Source organism: Watersipora subatra, chromosome 1 (assembly GCF_963576615.1).
Source record: "Watersipora subatra chromosome 1, tzWatSuba1.1, whole genome shotgun sequence".
NCBI classification, from domain to species: domain Eukaryota; kingdom Metazoa; phylum Bryozoa; class Gymnolaemata; order Cheilostomatida; family Watersiporidae; genus Watersipora; species Watersipora subatra.
In genome coordinates this window covers 12387126-12409041 of record NC_088708.1, presented here as the reverse complement: position 1 = coordinate 12409041, position 21916 = coordinate 12387126, and the positions used below count along the sequence as shown (strand labels likewise).

At 35.0% G+C, this 21916-nt stretch overlaps 1 protein-coding gene across 1 annotated transcript in view; it reads right to left on the bottom strand.

Moving 5' to 3' along the window:
* The window catches only part of LOC137406952 (uncharacterized), a 34876-nt gene that overhangs the window by 4364 nt on the left and 8596 nt on the right, over nucleotides 1–21916 (bottom strand). Inside the window, exons 6-13 of the mRNA XM_068093554.1 lie at nucleotides 21614–21725; nucleotides 10552–10679; nucleotides 7276–7457; nucleotides 4919–5077; nucleotides 3041–3186; nucleotides 2062–2175; nucleotides 1700–1875; nucleotides 559–668 (exon numbers count right to left, since the gene is read on the bottom strand). Coding sequence (XP_067949655.1) covers nucleotides 559–668; nucleotides 1700–1875; nucleotides 2062–2175; nucleotides 3041–3186; nucleotides 4919–5077; nucleotides 7276–7457; nucleotides 10552–10679; nucleotides 21614–21725 — 1127 coding nt within the window. The remainder of the gene's footprint in view (nucleotides 1–558; nucleotides 669–1699; nucleotides 1876–2061; nucleotides 2176–3040; nucleotides 3187–4918; nucleotides 5078–7275; nucleotides 7458–10551; nucleotides 10680–21613; nucleotides 21726–21916) is intronic.

Genomic DNA, 21916 nt, shown 5'->3' with positions numbered 1-21916 from the left:
AATTATCATTGGGATGGAAGCACCGGTTCTATGGCTTCATTGGATTTTGTCTTTCTGTGTTACCTCGATCACGAATGCTTGCATAGGATCGATGACAGAGACTTGGTGTGCATACGCATTGCAAAGACATTTGTTTATTTCAATTTATTTGTGGCTTACGTTAATTTTAAAAGTAATTTTAGGTATTTACTAGTTACCTCCAGATAAAACATTTGAAAATATTTTTTTATAAAAAATCACTAAAATGCTAATCAAATTTTAAATTCGAAAAACTACTGGTATTTTAGACTGAATGTGAAACTGCGAGTTTATGACCCCAAAATTGAGAAGTTCTTGCCAACACTTTAGTTAGGCAATATGTTGGGAGGAGTGTGCCAATGTGTCCGATTAGAGGACGCGTTGAAATATGCTGAAGTTGAAGCCAAATCGTTTCACTCTCTACACAGAACTTGTTTGAGCTTCCATGCGTGAAACAACTTGCAGTTGCGTGTTTGAATTCGAGTTTGAGTTTCCTCCAAATGAAAAAAAAATGATCAGAGATAAAGGGATAAACAGTACCTGAGCGACTGTTTGGAATTCAAAGGGCTGTCATTCTCATCAACAAAATATTCATTTTGTGGTTTGAGCATCTGAGCTTCTTTTGCCTTGCTTATAATCTCATCCAGTTCCTGTCACAAGAATCATGGCATCTATGAACACTCATTCTTGAACCGTAGAATCCGCTGATGCTATTTTGGCAATACAGATTAACCATGAACATCGCAGTGTCGATATGAAGTCTTGACACTCCACTGATATTTTTACATGAATGTGTCAATCACTCTAAGGTGCTTGCCACATATACTGTCATCTGGATATGCATCTACTAGCGCTAATCTCATATTATGGTTTGTACTCTAAAGCTCCAAGAGAACGGAATAAGAGGTAAACAAACTACCACTAGATATAAACTAAAACCGGACAAGTAGCAGTAAATACACAGATGGCTTGTTGATGCTGAACCAGCGTACAAACCATTAAAGAAAGAACCTGTTTATCAAATTGATGCACGAAATAAAGGTCTGATGTAAAACACGTTACTAGAATCAAATGACAGAATCACATGCTTGTAGGAGCTAACAAGATCGTAATGTTACTAGTTACTATGTTACTAGCACCAGCTAGTTATTCTACGTCTTGAAAGATTTTTAGCTCTGAAATATGTAGAATAACTAGTTGATAGTTGAATATTAAGTAAAAACCAATTTAATTTGTTTTTTATGGTAATATATCTTTAAAATTTCAGTCGACATCAAATGTGAACAATAAAGGCTCAGTACCTGATTAGGTTGTGCGTCTATACGCAGGTAAAACAATACTTACATAACCTAACTACCTACGTCAATGGCCATTAAAGTAGCGGTGCTATGGTGCTGACACCTGTATCATCCTGTTATATATGTAATACTAGTGGTTTCAGGAGAACACGCTTAGCAAACGGAAGTGGCTGGCTGCACACAGGGGCCTAGAAAGAATGTCGCCAACCACTAAGTTCTTCAACTGCAAAGCTTTTTTATGCCTTCAATCTCGGCAATTGAGTCTTAAGGTTGTCTCAATGTCACACCCAATAATAATGGAAATGGACCACAGCATTAAAAACATCACAAAGTGAATTATCAGTTTGTTAAGTGACAAGTGCGAAATGCATCGTGTTATTTACTTCTGTCTCTGAGTCGTCCTCAAAGTCGTCATCGTAGCAATAAACGTTACTCGACTCGGCAGCTTCTAGATCAGCTGAAGGAGAGCAGCCACAGTGAACAGGATGTTCTTCTTTAACAATGGTCTGTCTGTCCGCCACTTCTGGTAGTTCCTCAGGTATCTCCTCATCGCTAACCACTGACCAAGTAAAAACTGCTGTGCTTACTTATGAGACAACCTCTAACTGATGAACCAAACAACAATAAAATATTACTACATGGCAACAATAGAAGATAGTTGATGCAACTTTACTCTTAAGAAGAGAGAGAAAGCAACGATAAAAAATGGGCAAAAAAGGTAAAATGTAGAAGCTCTAAATCACACCTTGGCTTGCCTCTGAGGAGCCCGAGGAACTGTCAAAGTCATCAGAATAGTTTACTGAGACTCTTTTTTGATTGTCTTTTACGGATTGGTCGACTTGCGCATCAGTGGAATTTCCTTTAGAAATATGCTCAAATGTAGCACTAAATACACGCATTATCAAATTAGAACATGGCTACAACATTGTGTTTGCAAATGTGTGAAATTAAGAGACAGGTTTGCATGAGCAAAACAACTAGGGTCAGAACCTCTGATATGGTTGAACTGGTCAGTGGCTGCTCAAACTAACTGACTGGTCTAACTGGACAAACTGACCATGTCCGTCTGTCAAAAAAACAGGCAGACACGGCTCTTAGTATAGTAAATATTACTAGAATTGCGCATTTAAGCCTGGTTCCCATATCGATTGCGAGACTCCGGCGGTAATATTGTGCAGCAAAACGCTTGCGGCGCTAGGCTTGGTGGCTTATGTTCACATAAAGCTGCATCGCTAATAACGGCATAAAAATGTTTGCTCACCATGCCGTTTTGATAATGCTGACCTTCACCTGTACAGTGCATTTCGGGAAGGTTTTGCCTGCGGCTCTTCGCGATTTTTGAACAGTACTAAACTCTTGCATTGGTGCCGGCAACTACCGGCGGTACCCGGCGAGTAGGTTCCCATTTTACCGCTAATAGCTTGCGATGCTGTCGCCGGTGCTTTGCGACAGCATCATATATGGGAACCAGGCTTTACTTTGAACTTGTAACAAAAATCCTAGGAAGTAAGTGATAAAATCAGGGATAGGATCAGAGATGAATAGGTTAACCATTGTTTACTTACTGTATTACACGTACTTGTAGTATCTAATCACCTTAACATGATAGTGAGTTTACTAACATGCACTATTGTTAAGGCTGTATGAATCCAGGTTTGCAGTGATAGCTCTATGTAAGAAGCTTTCATTATATAATGCATATATGTAGCTCTGTTGACTCCTACCTTGTTCACAGCTGTTATCTCCGCTGCAACTATCCGTGAGGTAGGGTAATGATTTTCTAAGAAGTTGGGCATTTGGCTGGAGTGAAAGGGCTGTAGGATGCGCAGGAGTACTTCGTCTCAAGGTCGCTGATGCTCCTAGTTGCTGACTGTATAATGTAAGCGGCAAAACTTATTAAGCCTACAGTCATATTCTATGATGAAAGGAACATTAAAATGTTGAAGTTGCCTGCCTTATAAATTAGATGATTCTTGTTCATTGCGCATGTTTATGTGTTTATGTTAACCCGTTATGTTAACCTGTTATGTTAACCTGTTATGGTAACCTGTTATGTTAACCTGTTACCACAAGCTGGCGCTTCATTTACTATAGGTTTAAGTGTCTATTTGTGACCCTTGATCTAGTTATACATCCTTGAACACACCTTATCGTATATGTTTGTTAAATCATAGGAATTATATCTCACACCTTTGATTCTAAAACGCATTTACATCCATAAAACTTACACCTGTAGGTAAGTAGTTTACTCGCTGGAGATAAATTTAATTAATCAAGCCGAATATTGACCAGTAGAAGCTGCTCATCAATATTTCCATAAAACTATTAATAATTGTTGTTATAGTACCTGTTTATTAAATGTTTCAATTAGATCTCATTTATCACACAAATCATTGTGTAGAGTTTGTACGTTAATCCGGTAGTAGAAGAAGTTTAAAAGGCAGAGTTAATATTTAATAAAATATTTTTAGCAGTTGCCAGTACTGCGTTTGTGTAGTTGGTCAAGCCACTGCCACGGAAGTAATCAGTAGTTATTAAGAAGTTTTTTATATGTCAATTGTTATCAATATTATATTATCTTGGCGACTAGAAAGTGACTAACATAACTCAATGCCTATATAGCCCATAAGGTTCCATAAGATAAATTTATATAGAAGCCGAGCTAATAAGAAAATAAAAACCTACGTCAGTCGAGTCTCCATCAGTTATTTTGAAGCAGAGCATTACAGAAGAGCCATTCTCAAAAAACAATTAGAGCCAAGCTATGATTTATATGCTGAAATATATGAAGAGCTTACAAGGCTCTCCTCTAAGCAAGATATACAATGTATTATGTTAGCTTTCCAAATGTCAGTGCGTTTGCCAAGAATTTGTTCCATCACCGATGGATGAGTTAGCCAATTCACTCAGCCTGTCTCAAGGTCCCCGGATTCTTCAGCCAATCAATTGAATGGCAAGCACACTATTAGCGTGCTTTATCACTGGCCTTGGTTTCACACTGTTCTTATTCAGACATTTTTATTGAGCATATTTTATATATTTTATCAGGCATATTTATGTATTGAAAATGGTTTTATAGGTTATGCAACATATTTCAACTGTGATTGTGAAATATTCATATTATCTCTCTGCCAAATATTTTACACAGGAAATTGATTGTGTGAACAAGTTTCACACAAAAATGTCGCCCTAATAACAATAAAAAAATTATTTCAATGAGTCAATTAAATCAGATATGTTAATTCAGTGAAAAGCTTGAATGAAAACTTATACCAAAACAGCCTTTTCACATTCACTATTCCGTATACCAAATAAAGATTGTACTGACAACCTATCATATGTTTATAAGGAACTCAATTTGGGAGATATTTTAAACATAGATATAAATTATCAATTAAAAACCTAGTATTGCCTCTTTCAGACAGACCCTACGAAACACTAACATACATCATAGATGGTATCATGGATACCATACATAGTTAGATCAGCTAGACCAGTACCTGTTAGTATTCTGCAAGGAAGAAACCTTCAAGAACTGAACCTTTCCAAATTCATTATCAAAAGTAAAACGTATGCTAACCTCGTATGCTACGTATGCTAACCTCGACCGCTTCCTGTGCTGGACAGGTGAGTTTGCTCCACTGTCTCCGCTCATTTTGGCTTTTAGCGTTATTATCTTTTGCTTCAACAAATATTCTCGGTCTTGAATGAACACTTCGAGGTAGCCTCTGACCGCTGGCATATTGAGTATTGCACTGGCACTACAAGGTAAGACAACTTTAAGAAGAGTATCAGAAACCTCCAACCTATATTTTATCGTGATTGTATGCCTACTCACAACCTGAGCTATCAAATATCTCTCCTTAAAACCATCCACCCTTACTTTACTCTTAAATTCTCTCTTGATCACTCAACACTTCCAGCATCTACTTCAGCATCTGCACGTCATCAGCGCTCATACCAATCCCCAGAAGCATAGAATCAACTGCCTGCTGACACCCGCGAATAAAAAACAAATCTAGGCTGGAGTGGTCTGCGCGTCGTTGGGCTGTCTTCTTGCTTTAAATAGCAGTAATTTTTCATCCATATGAGCAACACCCTGCTCACTTCCTGCCAACAGGGATCTGCCAACTTCATATAGCTAAGCTATTGCGCACATAGAGCCTTCATCAATAATTTTTATGGTGCAATAAAAATTCAAGAGAGTACATTCTTATAATTTCATACACAACGCTGTATATTATAATAATACTCGCTGTACCACCCGGCGTTGCCCGTGTAATAAAAAAGTCCAGACAGAAAATTGATTTGTATTTAATATAAAACAACATTTACCATTCTAACTTTCAAACTACATATCATGAGAGAAGTGTTTTGTGTAGTGGAAATAAATTAAGAGAAAAATGAAAACAACTGTAAAAGTTTTAAAACTTTGTCAAACAACTGTAACTTTCAAGCTGTTAGCCTGGCACATTGTCAATGGAAAATTGCAGTAAGCTGCTAGGCTTCTAATGACGGTACTCCATGACATTGCGTCAGCATTGTTGTCCAGCTGCAGTTATTCTAATAATAGTTGTACCTGGAATGCAGACAGACATACGACACACGGATGACATATTTTGAGAAATATAGATAAAGATAATATGCAGCAGTGGTTATATTATAATTATATAATATGCAAAGCTAATGCCGGGTTTTGTGGGCATCAATTAAATTGTACCGCTTTCCTATTTCTGATCATATCCGGAAACTAAAAATTATAGAATAAACCACAAGGATTTTTTTTATGCAAAAAGCTGGTTTGAGGGCGACATTTTCTGATTAAGCTTCATTTATATTGTTAGAAATGCTCGATATTATAACCTGAGCAAGTGATACCAAAGTATGTTTGGCCACCTGGCAACAAAATGATTTGCTCCGTGTTGCGAAACATTCATTAGTTTGACATAGCGACAAGGTCAAGGAGTCTACTTTTTAGGACTTCCATCGTCTCAAGCAGCCTTAACAACCTTAGCAACATTCTAGCTCTTTAAAATATAAAATGCAGGCTCTGTGACCACATAAAAATGTGTTTGCGTCTTCAATAGCATCATGCGGTGACAGCCATTACTGTTGCTGAATCAAAAGTTCACTGGCAGCAGATTAAAAGGAAGTATGAGTTTTTAGAGCTGATGCAAGCTTTGTAGAATTGCAAAATACTAATGGCATTGGTGCCAGCGCATACTGCGTAGTATCGTAACAGGCGTTAGCGTTAACAGGCTATGATCAGAGTTTAAGATGAAAGACGGAGAGGCAACTGTAATTTAATTGCTCGCAGCTTGCCTGCGAGTATAAGTAAGTTCTGTTCCAGTGAGTTAACTAGAAGATTAACTGTAAAGTTTTTTGGCACCAGAGATAATCTCATAACTCATAAGCAAACAGTCCAAGAACTGCGCCAGAAAAAAAGACTAATGACCTTATGCACAGGGAGTGATTTATTTGCTGATAAATATACCGTGGCTATAAACGAATAGTTTTTGCTAAACACAATCAACAAGTTATTTGCTAAGACACAATAAATGTGGTTTGCCATTAATATATTTCAGTGCAATGAGTATTTTGTGCTATTTTTTATATATTTTTTGCTGTTTCTTCAAATAAAAAGTAATTTATATTATTATTGTAATCTTTGCCTTACTATGTTAAAGACATGATGCAATGCCAAACTATAATAATTATAATGACAGCATATAGTTAAAATTCGCAAGATCCGTTTACTGAGAAACTATCTATAATTATTATCGAGTCTTATTATTATCACCTCAACCTATGTGTAAACTAATAAAAATCAGTAATAAAATCTGTTAGTTTTGTAAAAAAAAGTGTTTCATTTTATAATTGTCGCTGTATACCATATTTTAAAGCTAGATATATAGTTTTCGCTTAGTTTTGTGCAACTAACTAAAAGGTATAGAGATACCTTGGACGCTTTTCTGGGTCCTTAATCAGTATTGCAGCTATAAGCTCTGAGAGAGGAGGTGAGTAGTGAGAGGGTATAGGAGAGTAGTCGGCTTGAGTGATCTTGTAAAACAGGCTTAGCAAATTCTTTGCATCAAATGCAGGTTGTAGAGCACACAGCTCAAACAAGAGACATCCCAAAGCCTGAAAAAACAAGTCACGAATTTTTTGTTGGCAACTGGCAAGTCCTTTTGTATACAAAAAGAGCATAACTGGAACATATGCTCCAAACTCCAACTGACTGTTAACAAAATGGCTCCCAACTGACTACAATAACCACTAGTAAAAACACAGTTATTTTAGATTACATTTACGTATAAATCTATTCTATTATATCTTATATTAAAGTTTAATGCCATACACTGAAAAAACAGTTCTGTAGGCGTGACCATTTATCCATACCAGACATTAAAGACTTCACTGTTCACGTGTCAACTAAGGAATTTGCAACGTGACTATCTGTAGATGAAGTTATTCAGTTTCCAGAATGCGAAGAATGACTTTGGGAGATCAAGCTAATGTAACCTTTTTTCAAAATCTCACAAGATATATAACACAGAATATTGCGGAAGCAAAACTATGTGTGTCACAACAAATAAATATCATATAGGTATTTATACTCGGCTAGAATAAAACCATAAAGATCTATACAATCTCACTTGCGCAACTACATAAGCTGCTGCAGAAGTACACGTGTAACGCTATTATACATTTCTGTAAAACATAGTATATAGGTGTATATCGTAAAACATTGTATATCGTTGTATTCTATTAAACATTTGATTACTGTAGAACTACATATCTCTGCACTCTATCCAGCACCGCACAATTGTGGTTCATGTTTGCTTGCAATAAGTTCACACCCATTCTTTAGGTTTACCATAAATTCCTGGTCTGCTAAGGAAAGCGGCTGGAAATCTGCTTATGTGACAGTTAGCCAGAACGCAGGGGGTTATATTGATAATAATGATGATGATGATGATAATAATAATATTGGTAAAATGAAGCAAATAGTTCTTCGGTCAAATGAGCTGCTACGATTGAGGCAGAAAACTAATAGGTCAAGGGTTCACAGCAACCTTTTAGGAAAACAGAAATATTATGACCTCTGATGCTCAAAGCACCTAAACAAGTGTAAAACAGGCACATGGTTCTTTCAATAAAATCTACCTTTTCAACTAAAGAGTCGAGGGAGAGGTAAGTGACAGCGGTAATTACAGAACAACTTGAACAAAATGCATGCATATTAATAGATTAAGCAATAACGTATGGTTCAACAGCAGATTTTCTCCGAAAAAAAACTTATTACTTGAGCAATTTTCAGACTGAATTTTATATTTTTATTGCTAGGTTACAGCAATGAAGAATCGAAGCTGATGAACGGTTGCTAACAACGTTAACCAGTATGTGAGCTGGATTGCAGCGCACCTGCAGCCAACTTGTCTATATAATTGTTGAACATCGTTACTTGGGTGTTTGTTTACAATTAAAGACATTAAAAAAGTACAAATTGAGAAATGCCATATGTGTGTTTTTTTACAAAACTTGACACACCAAGTTCGCTGATAATGTATATGTATAAAAACTCGGTCAAATATTTCCAATTTTATTTGTCGCGCATAATTATATACTGCCACAATTATGCGTGTCACAGAAAAACTCATGCCACCAGTGTTTAACAAAGGCTGCCAGCTACAAAAATGTATCAATATGTTGACATGATCTGCAGGTGCTAGCAGTATACATGTATATTACAGGGGTAATTGGCAGACATGCATATAAAATGCCATAAAATGTCCCATAAGCTCTAGCACAAATCAAGGATTCTCTAAAACTGGTAAAGAAACAATTACACTTTAAATTGCCTTGATCAAGAATATACAATACGTATAATGTATATAATATATATAGTGGTGTATATTATATAATGTATAAATAGGAGTGTATATTATATAATGTATAAATAGGAGTGTATATTATACAATGTATATAACTATAAAATGAACTGATTAAAAACCTAGTAAAAAACATTAACGATCGGAGAAAGAACGTCGACACCGCCATAATAACTCTTGATTTATTATGCCAATATTTAATTTAGTTTTGTTTTTATAGTCTAAATTCAATACAATATATTGAAGCTTGTATTATAATATGAGCAGTGCTTATCCGTCTGTCCGAAGACCCGCCAGGAGCGTGAGGAATAAAATTGTCTCACACAGGAATTGAGCTTGAGTACTCCAACTTACAGTCCAGCACTCTAACCACTACACCACTAAATTGCTCTATCATATCTGCACTTAAACAAAAGGAAACAATTATCTGCATAAGTTGAGCCAGTATAAATATGTTAACAACCCATCCTACAGTTTCGCTTTGCAAAATCTTTTATTTTTGTATCGCACAAAGTTGCACGAAAAATTTTTTAGAACTTGATTGGTAGAATCACAATTAGCATGTTGTATTATGGCTGAAGTGCAAGTCTACCATGGTTTCAGTATATAATGTTAATGACAATACAATACGAAGATTCCAATTCCATTGATCGGAGAAATGATATTGTCTGACCTCTCATTTCAAAATTATGTGAGTTACTGAACATAGCATCTGACAATTTTGTACAATACAATACAGATGTTTAGAAAGTCAGCAGTGTCAGTTGATCCACAGTATCAACTTCATATTAATGCGTAGTTGTAGTACAGGAGTAGTTTCATGTTTTGAAGAATGTGTAGTTGCAGCATGAATTGCTAGTTTTGAGGTTGTTAGTTCGCTAAATTGCTAGTTTTGAATATGCTGTAGCAGCACTGTTGCAGTAGCAGTAAATGGCTACTGTGCTTAGAAAGTTGAAATTTACTGCAAAATTACTGCGTGCTGCACTGTGATGATGCAATGCAGCTTTAATGTGTCACAAACCTGGCATAAGTATCTATTTCCACGGTAACGTGATACCTTTTTATTATTACTTCTGTCTAATTCACGTGGCATCAGCTTATTATTGGTGAACCCTGAATGATGATTTGTCCCATTAACTATTCTTTACACTTCTACATTGTTTTTCACCGACCTCATACGCTTGCGTATAACCTGTATATTGAGTCTGTGTTTTAAAAAAGCTACAAAGCTGAAATTGAGTTACTAGGCATCTGTAGTAGTCATGTTAACATCTATACAATGTTGATGATCGTATGTTCATATTAATTCCAACCGCTTGTTTGAAAGTTCAATAGAAACTTGCCCAGATATCAGACTTTGAACTGTAGGGTATATCTTGACACATCTCCGGACTCAAATTACAAGGCGTACCAACACACGTTATCGCTGCGTCCATGGTGCTGTCTAGAACCTTGGCTATACCAAAATCACCTGAAAATAGAATGGAGTTATTTTAAAATTTACCGTTCAATTATGATCGCTATCCATTTATTGACTAACTTAATAAAAAGTTTTTTTAAAAAGAAATACTTAACACGGATATTCGTGTCATTCATTGCTTGATCATAGAACACCCTTGTTTTAAAATGTTGCAAGGCCATTTCCAGTTTCTTAGCAAATGTCACATATAGTGCCAATATTGAATCAATATTCAGGTAGTGAACCATATTCACTGTGCTGCCTATCATAGAAAGTTAATAAACTATTTTATACTAGTAATATTATGCTGGCAGCCCCATGGGCTGTGAGAGATCGTCAGGTGTAATAACTATACACACAATTATCTTTCAATTTGGAAGGTGGTTGAGTAGTGCAGTAGCTAGCTTGCCTGGCTGCAAAACGGAACCTCTGAAGCAATCTTTGTTCCCAATGCTCTTAGCGTGACTTCAGACGTGCTTCAGCAAAAATTAGTTAATTCTATGGAACTTTGAAAGTTTAAAATGATAAATTAAATATCTGATTAGTTCAAACAATTCAATGCTGATGATCCATTCAATTTAAATTATCCTTCATGCCAATTAATAGACTATTGACTGAAATAAACGATTGAAACAAAATTCTCAACTGATGTAGATAAGACTATCTCGTAGCAACCAATTTTTTGACACCAAAACTGTTTTATAAAATTAGCCAACTTCTTAGCATGGAATCTGGTTGTATTTAACATAGGGACCATTGCGAGCATTTGTTATGGTTGTAGCAAATGATTATATTATGCCCCATAGCAAAAATTTGAGCAGGCAAAACTAAAGCCAATGCAACATAAATTAGGAATATTCTTGCTCAGAAAAAAGAATTATTCTATTGTCTAAGAGAAAAACATGTTTTAGTAATGTAGTAAGTGCAGCGACCATTAAGTTAAACTACATAGGGTATATACATAAAATATTTTTGTTAGCAATATCCTTATAAGGAAGGGATCCATGCACTTTAACTTGCCACTACATTAGCGAAGATATTTTTATCGGACACCGAACAGTGAGTTGACAGCAGGAATTCAGCTGCATGCATATAATGAATATATGGTGCCCAGACGCTTATGTTAAAATAAAAACAAATCGGTCAATGACCCAATAGAAAAAAAATTTTATTTTTAGCAACATCATTAAACTCATTTGATAACTTGCCAGTAGCCTTGGGTTAATAAAATTTATGATCATTACACAAACTTTGCAGTGTAGAATTGTTGTTGTGAAAAAGGGAGCTATTACAGCTTGGTGCCTCCGGTGACAGCTATGCAAGACAGAGCAACGTGACATAGTAAATTATTCGATTTTCCGTTCAGACCGATTCACATTTTTTGGATGGAAGACTGAAAACAAGTCTGGTCACTAATTCTTTGTTCCAAACTTCCTGCGAATAAGCTTTATTTGCATTTTAAAAAGGTGTTGCCAATCATGCCAAAAAGATTGAATGTTTGTGGCTTATTAGATTAAACTCAAGCTATATCACGAGAGAGCTCTGATGATATCATTATAGTTGGAATTTTATTGATTTTAACCGTAAATAGTCAACATCAAAACTTTGGTTAACCTCTGCTACCTCTTGTCCACGATGTAAACAAGCTGGGTAGAAGTGTGACATCTGTCATTTTCAAAAAATTGCAAGGTACTTTTGTTGCTCTCTTTTTCAAAAAAGTTATAGCTGACCGCCTCCTGGTAAAACAAGCTGTGATCTGTAGTCCTGGTAGCGAGCAAACTTTAAGCAATAGTGTAAGCATTAAAATTCATTTTTAAATAAGTATATTACCATATAACTACCTTAGAGTATAACTACCTTAGAGGCTACGCCAACATCTAGGCAACTGATACACCCAGCAACAGTTGCTGATATGTCGTATTTATAACACATAAGTACAATACTGACAATGATTGTTAGGAAAACAATACTAATAGTATTATTATGCTAACAATAATTAGAAACAATACCATTATTTCTACTAGTTCTACATGTAACGGCTTCATTTTGCTCATTATTATTATTATTATCATTAAGAAAAGTAAACATAGCAAAAATTTAAAATTGTGAAAGTAAATATGGGTTTCTCTCGGATCTGTTGAAGGTCAACCGGAGACTAACTTGAGCAATCGAATGTCTAATACAAAAGAACTGTGACTACACAAAAAATACACAACCATGAAAGTGTTATGGGTTTGGCTAGTTATTATTAGTATCTCTGTTTTGTCTTGACGTACTGAGTGTGCTTCCTGCATGCTATCAGTTTGCTTGCGCTACGTTGCACTTGTTCTAAGTTCACACTTTAGAACACCATACGATCTTGCAGTCCACCTGTCATCCAAGATATGCCCAATTAGCACTGATAATCTTTGAATTAGCTTTTCAAGTCTGATTAAGTCTGATGCGAAACCCTGATTCTATCAAACTTTATGAACATTTCAGTCTTACATACATGTAAGTCACCAAATGCAGCAAGCGCTTGTGAATTGGAGCTCATTGTTCAACCTTTATCATAATCATTTCAATTTGTCTATTAGTTTTTCGAGTTTTCCCCAAGGATGTTCGCCTTGCACTGGCTCGGGGAACATCCTTGAAGAATTCCACCACTTATTTGCTTTTTTGCAAGTACTTTTCTCAGTATTATAAGCACTTCCCAGCGGCACAGTTTTGTGTGTTACCGCAAACAATAGTCTAACATCTAACTTGATAAGGAAATGTATGAAGCATTCTTCGATAGTTCTTAGCGCATTCATCAATATTGCTATTATCAGGGTTTCATTGTGCATAAGCTAGGTTCTGGCGCTTCCCAATTCCCTAAACATCCTTTGTTTATGAGCCTTGCATACTTTCTCAGGATCAACTGAATGTTGTTTCCTGCTATCGGCTTATTTCAACTAAATGATGATAGAAAAGGTCTTCTTGAGTGTATATGAGCTGAACCTTAAAAGGTTCGTTTGTGGCACGATATTGAAAGTTCTTGAGCTCCACCCCTAAAGCGCCATCCAACCTTTGAATTCTTATTTTGCTTTGAGTTCTTTTGCCTTAATAGTCTTATTTTGTCTGTTAATATTGTCTTATACATCTAGCATCTGATTCTTCTAACTGTTTAGTTTTAATTTGTCACTAGGTTGTTTAAGTCCTTTGGAATATATCTCATTACCTTTATGCATTTACTCTTAATATAAAATACTAAATACTAAAATATAAAAACTAGTTCAATTTTTTCTGCTAAGTTTCTGTTTAAAGTGAAAAACCTGCTGTTTTTACAAGTATTGTAAAATTTTTTTATGCTTTTGGTCAATTTCAAAATTGAGAAAAAATGATTTTGACATAATATGACTTAATATCATCACCGCATCAATATACCAAATCAAACAGTTTGTTCTTTTGCATTTAATATTATGAGTGTTTGTATAATATCTAACGTACTCAATACCTGTGTTAACGGTTAAATGAGCATGATTGTATTCCATAGAGCATCTCATTTGCAATAATGGCGCAAGTATCAACCATCTATAGCTCTAAGCTGCTTCAATGTATCTGTTGCATGAGCAATCTTTCTTGACACAGGCAAAATGAAAGACCTAATTTAAAATGTCTCAAGTCCAAAAACACATTTAACCAGTTTTCGCTACAATGCCACAAGCTACTTATACCACCATCGTTGATGTGAATAGTTGCAATATAATACAATTGGCTTTATAATGTAGATTATTCAGGAGTGGCAAACAGAAATTAGGTTAAGAATATCCTTACATCCATTTACTACCCAACATGAACAATCTGAAGTATGAGTGTAAGATTTTAGGATTGACTGATTGTTGCTTATTGCTACAGAAATAAAAGGTTTCAGCAGTCAACTGTGTTGTGTAGTGACTAACATCTTTTGTAGCTATATTGCATTAATATAAACTAGTAGATTATTTTAACTGCATTCCTAAACAGAAGGCAGGATTTCTTTGCAAGAACACGACCAATAGGAATGAAGTTTCTTAGAACATGACCAATAGGGATGAAGTTTCTTAGAACATGACCAATAGGGATGAAGTTTCTTAAAACATGACCAATAGGGGTGAAGTTTCTTAGAACATGACCAATAGGGGTGAAGTTTCTTAGAACATGACCAATAGGAATGAAGTTTCTTAGAACATGACCAATATGAATGAAGTTTCTTAGAACATGACCAATAGGGGTGAAGTTTCTTAGAATCTTGTCTTGGATGTGCCATCAGTGGCATTAAAAACTTTCTGACAAGATTGGCATCCAACTGGTAAGAGTGCATTATGTAGTGACAGTAATTTAACTAGCATAGGGGTTGGTAGCAACTTATAAATATCCGTATCCAGTAATCCATTATGGTGGCATAAATCAATTGGTTGAGGATCGAAGCTAAAGCTGGAATAGTTCCAGAGTGCTCAAAGCCCACCAGTAGGGCACACGGTGAACAGGCTGATGATAAATAGGTCATCACAATCCCACCAGTAGGGCACACGGTGAAGGGGCTGATGATAAATAGGTCATCACAATCCCACCAGTAGGGCACACGGTGAAGGGGCTGATGATAAATAGGTCATCACAATCCCACCACTAGTGCACACGGTGAAGGGGCTGATGATAAATAGGTCATCACAATCCCACCAGTAGGGCACACGGTGAAGGGGCTGATGATAAATAGGTCATCACAATCCCACCACTAGGGCACACGGTGAAGGGGCTGATGATAAATAGGTCATCACAATAATAATTAGAGTAAGTATTATGTTTCACCCTAACATCTAGTAGCACAACCTGAAAGAATAGCAACTGTTCTAATCTATATATCATGTGTCATCGTTTGTCTGTTTTTTTGTTTGTCCTCTATGTATTCTGAAACTAATTAATGAATTTGGACTAAACTTTGGCAGGGCAATTTCTATGGGTCCAGAGATGATTTTAGGGAATATAGTTCAAGGTTGCTGAGGCTAAAAGCCACCAAGGAACCAAAAACAACATCATTATAGTATGGATTTTACTGTCACCACTATAACCTAAACTATAATTGACAGATATGAATGAAACTTTTGAATTTAAACTATTGCGACTTTAAACATGCTTTTAAGACACGATGTTCTGGGGACTGGGTTAGAGGCCCTCTGGTAATTATACCTAATTAATTCAAAGTCATCACTATGACTTAAATCACAGTTGTAGAATTTAAATCAAATCTTTCAAAGGAAAATTTTATGTGTATATGTACAAGGAAGGTTTAAGCATATTGAGGTACAAGAGGAATTGGATTACTTCGATCACAGTTGTTTGATTTAAACAAAACATTCAAACAGTAATTTTGATTGGTACTTGAAAGGTTTTTTGCTGTTGAGATGCTTTTTCATATTGGTCTAGATTTGAAGCATGGAAAACAACTGTTTTATTGGTGAAATACCCACTTAGTTTAGTAAAGTACCTAAAAATAGATAAAATACATACTAGGTAGTATTTTTTATTTTCACTATAAAAGTTTTTTAATCTGGATCAGTTTAGAAACTGCTAGAAATTTCTTAAATAACTAATTTCTAAATACGTAATTCGTATTTTTTATGATCCAGGATGCTTTTGGCATAGATAAATTACCTATTTCAGATTCTTCAAGATAATGTTACAAGTTTCTTGAAGGGTATACAATGATGAAAAGTAAATCAAATGTGGAGTTAATTTTATAGAAGTGACTCGGCAATGCCGCGTATTTCTGCTAATGTAATTTATAATCCTATGATAATCGCATACTTTTTAAGACTTTTCTATCTAGCAATCGTCTATTTGATATCATATATAGAATGGCAACGCTATAATTTGAGCTTTTAAATTTTAGGGAGACCGTCTTTGTAGCAATTCTTTAGGCGAGTCTTTCGGCAAGAACAAGGGAGAGGTTACACCAATACAGTGTATGTATAGTTCAATAGTATAGTGAAATGAATAGTAAATGTATAATATTCTTCAGTGTGCACCGGTTTCTAAACTACTGTTGGCGACAAGGATACAACTGGTATTGTTTGCCGATGAGCATTGCATTTCTAGTGAGCCACATCGTTATGGCCTCCAACTAAAACTTATAAATGCAAACATATTCATGTTTTAGCAAAATTAGAATACAACAAACATACCGCTGTAAAGGGAGAGGTAAGTTTAAACAATGCAAGCTTGTCTCCCAATCATGCAAAAAGCTATTTGTTACGAAATGCGCTAACAAATGAGGGGTAAATGTCCTGTTAAAACCAAGCAAGACTTGGGCCTCTGCAAGTCATCTACCCAAACAGAAAGGATCCTGCATTATTTAGAAGATACAAAAATAACCTTGTGAACCTATCAAAAGCATTCAGGTAAAAAGAGTAGATATGGTTCAAACGATTTGATGGTTTTAAATAGGTCAAGTAAACAAGAAATAGGCCTACTTCTTACAAATACTTTCAAAGGCCACAAACATCGTAAAGACTGGCTGAAAAGCTAGTCTATGGCTGTGTATTTGAAATTGAGAACAAATTACTAGTGGTTTGATCATTTAAGTTATATGTCACGATTGTCAATTTACATGTTATTAGTTTTTACAAGCATTGCTGCATAGGGTCTAGTTTTGAGACTACACAAGCCAACTGCTTCAGTGGAGCTTTCAAACAGTAAGCATTTAAAGAATGGGGTTGGCGTTGTTAAGTAGATTACTTTGTCGACTGGACAATTTCGCTGCAGTGACTGATGGTGGCTGACAAGTGACGGAGACTGTTCAGGAAACATCACTTGCAAAAAAAGATTAAAAATAGCTTGCTTTGTCAACGACGCATACTATAAGATGAAGGATTGCGGCACATAAAGTGGTCATTCTATATGCGCTTAAATGATTCTTATTTACCTATGACTAGCGAGACTGATAGACAGTGAAATTCATTTGTCCAGAAATCACAATAAAAAGCGAGTCAACATTATTTTATATAAACAGTTAATGCAGAATTTAAAGAAACTCATAAAAAGTATTTATATAATTTGAAGAATATTTAAAATCAGCAGAAACAAAATTTTCATCCAAAAGAGTTCTATTATTAACGATACAAAATTTAATAATATTGTAACCAAAATATTTAACTACAAATAACTCCAAAGAGTTCACATGCTCCAGTATCAACTTTTGTAAATGTAGGTAAAATAAACAATTAGGTCATTGCTGACACCTTCACTGAACTACTATCATAGATTTTGGTTTCAAACACACAAAGAATATGTGCATATATAGTAGTCCAAGCTGCGATAGGCAAACAAGTAACTTTATATATACTTTTAACATATATATACTTTTACATTTTTAAATACTTCTATATATATATTTAAAAGTATATTTATGTAAATAGATACATATTTATATAAATATATATACATAATTATATAAATAATTTTATTTGGCAGTCGATAAACAATTTTGCAAAAAAAATTTTCTATATATGGCAAAAAAGTTAATGGAAAGTCATAAAAATAATAAACTATTGCAATTTGGTGTTAAAAACGCAAAAACAAAAATTTATGCAAAGGAGACTGGAAACTAGTAAGTTTCTGTAAACATCCTATCTCTTTTGATAAAGAATTGAAAAAATTAACAATATAAATGTTGAGTGCATCTTTTGATAAGTACAAAATAGATTCATCGCTGGATAATTGGTACTTGAGAGTTGAAACATATCAGTGATGTATGAAAGAGTTAAACCATTCAGCATTTTGAATCCAACAATGTTAGTAAAATTCTTGAATATCTCTGTCATTGGGAGAACAACCACCATTCTAAACAAAAACGCAGATGGTACAAAAGATTGTGATATAATTTTTAAATTACGCACAAGTCGTAATGTAGTCTTAATGGTTACTGTAATGCGAAGAGTCGCGGCGCTGTAAAAGCGAAGACATTGAAACGCAATATTGCCAGCCCGTTAGATATTCTCTCACATATATTAAACTAGAACCAACGTGGCGGTGGAAATATAGATATTTATGGATGGGGATAAAAACCACGGAGTTCATTCGATTAGCGTGAGATTAAAGTTCGAGTGCAATGCGCTTGCAACAACCCGAGCTTTCTGAGATTTGTGGCTATTCCTAGAAAAGCAACACGCCTATCTCACATGATCTATGAGATAACTGCTGTAGACCATCAATTAAATTATTTGTCGTTTTGATTGGCTCTGGAGTAGCAATGACTCCTGAAAATTGCCAAGTAACGTTTAGGTATGACACAAATGCTTTAGTGCCAGATGGATATCAGCGCACAGTTGCTAGACAAGCCAGTGAAAAAGAATTACATATAACAAAACATGCCTCAAGGTTGAACTTTTGCTTTTGAAGGACAAATCATGGAAGTGTCAATATGAATTCTATACCTATGTCTGGTGGCTCCAATAGCTAAACCATAAATAATATTGGCTGACATAAAAAACACATGGTGAAAATTTGTCAGGCTAGTAACGGCCTTTAATAATTATAATTTATAGCATCCGTCTGTTCGCGCTTGTATTTTCCTAGACATCAGCAATATCACGATGTACAAGTATGCAGTACTTTAACATAAAACTTTAGATCTCAAATGCGAGAATTAATTACATAAATAAAACAAATTATACCAGTAAAAATATTACAAAAATCTCATGAGCAAAAAAGTGCAACAAATATATATTTATATATATATATATATCACACATCATATATATAAGTTCAGTAATATCACAAAAATTCTAGAGACAATGTGACCATGACCTGACACGACTGCTCATAAACCAGCTAAGCCTTTTTTTAAATCTATTATTAATCTCACATTTTTTATTATTTGACAGATGGATGTGAAACAATGGATGACAGGCTTTCCATGGCAAATAGTTATTTCCAGTAAAATGCAGCTAAATAGCCTGAGCTCCTACACAGAGATTAAGTTAATTTAAGCCATCTCATACTCATGAATAAATTCGTTTTTCGATGTCTGACACTTGAATACCGCTATTGTGCAATGATCGTGTCAGGTATTGCGATATAACCAGCTATCGACTACTCCGACGTGGTTTACATTTTTGGGCTATTAGTTGACGCAGAGATTGTCTAGAAAATGTATTTATATATGCATAAGAAATATTTTAAATTATTCACTTGCTTGTTTTGTTTAAAATATCAAAAAGTTTCAGGAAGCTTTACTTGTTTCTAAAGTTATTCTTTTTTCTGATTTATCTTGTGAAAATAAACAAAAACATCTAAATCGTCCTTATAGAAAATAGTTTGTTTACAAACAATTTTGTGTCATTTTCTGAGTGATCCATTTAAATATTTTTAAATGTTGAAATTTGTGATTGAAGTCTTGTAGAGTTAAGCATTCTCAGTGGAGCAGGTAATCAGCCAATCAGGTACAAATGCTTGCCGGTAAGATTGAACTGAAAATACTGAATACAATTAAATTTGAAAGTACTGAGCCAACACAATGATAATTTGTATGCTATTGTTTCTTGCTGTCAATGTGAAGCTGATGTCAAAAAAGGATGAGACTTTGCACATAGATGCACATAAAAGTATCCACACTAAAAAATATTCTTAATGTAACACACAGTTAAAGCGCAATATTAATATAATATTATTATGATGCTTCTATGAGAAAGGCAAATGATATAAGAATTTAAAAAGCAATTGCCCTAATTCCCATGATGCACAGCTGTTCTATCCACATGATAACTATTCCAATCAATACAGTGGAGCCTTAAAGATCTGCAAAATGAACTAATTCCTTTGAAGCATTGATTAAAGCTTAGTCTTTTCTCAGTCTTGGGCCAATAATTTAATATTATTCAAGATTAGCAATTTGTAAAATTTAAAAAACCCAATTTGTTTTGTCTCCAGCAATGTTTACTAGGTGAAAAACGGGTGAAAAAATTTGAACAGGTGCAAACTCACTTTAACAATAAGAATAATGGTGTATGAAAGCGGAATGTGTCTACGTGACCTAGTGACACCCGCAAATCCCATGTTCTATTCAGTATGCATATGATAAGGATTCTGTGACATCTAATGGACTTAATAATAAAGATTGATTGTTGACATTTACGTGTCGAGACATTTACGTGACAAAGCTATTATGCCGCTATGCTACTTCCTTCAAGGAACGATACAACTTTCATAGACATCTACATTTTACCAAATATTTCTTTAAGGAACGATACAACTTTCATAGACATCTACATTTTACCAAATATTTCTTTAAGGAGCGATACAACTTTCATAGAGATTTACATTTTAAGAAAAGCGTATCTGTTGATAATGTACTATAGTGAACAGTTGCAATAAAGGTCGGAGTCAATGCATTTATAATTTGTAACCAAAAAATGTAAAAACTGTAAAAATGAATGTGAAAACTTTGAAAGTGTCTGACGGAAAGCTAATCTAAAATGCATTGCCTCAGATTACCTATAATTCTCATTTCTCATTTGAACCTCCCGAGTACCAATCGAAGATTTTGTTTTATAAATATATATTGTGTAAAATGAAGCGGCGAATCAAAATTTGTGGTAAAATTTTGCCTCCTCATTCACACCCTATAAAATCTTCTAGCCACGCCGTCATGTATTATATGCGCACCGACAAAGAGCGCGCTCCGGCTCAAACTATTGCGAAATGATCAACAAGCCCAGACGCTGCGCTGAAGTGCAGTAATCACTGGTAGTCCGTAGTAGTTCATAGTATGTTTCTGTTAAACGATATAACAAGTAGAAAAAAAATCACTCGTTTCATAGATTTTGGCAAACTCGATATTAACAAAATAAAGCGGTATTCGGAGAACGGAGTTGATTGTATTGCAACAGAGCTGCGGTTACCGTTCTACAGCTATGTCTATCATCGTTCAAGGAAAATCTGTTCCTACTTACCGAGCTTCACCCCGTCTGACTTGGTCATGAAGACATTTTGAGCTTTCAAGTCTCTGTGCAATATTTTATTCGAGTGTATATATTGCACCGCCATGGCAATTTGAATGAACCACTGTAAACAAAATGAGAGCTCTCAGTGGTGATGAGCGTGTATGAAGCAATCATATAGGTTTCTGTGAAAGAATGTGAACTAGTGTCCACCCTCAGTCTAACAACCAACATTTTGTGTCACAACTGATTAATCTAAAAGTCACCAATAAGCCTGTTGACTAATATACATAATATTGTAGACCTTGGCAAATC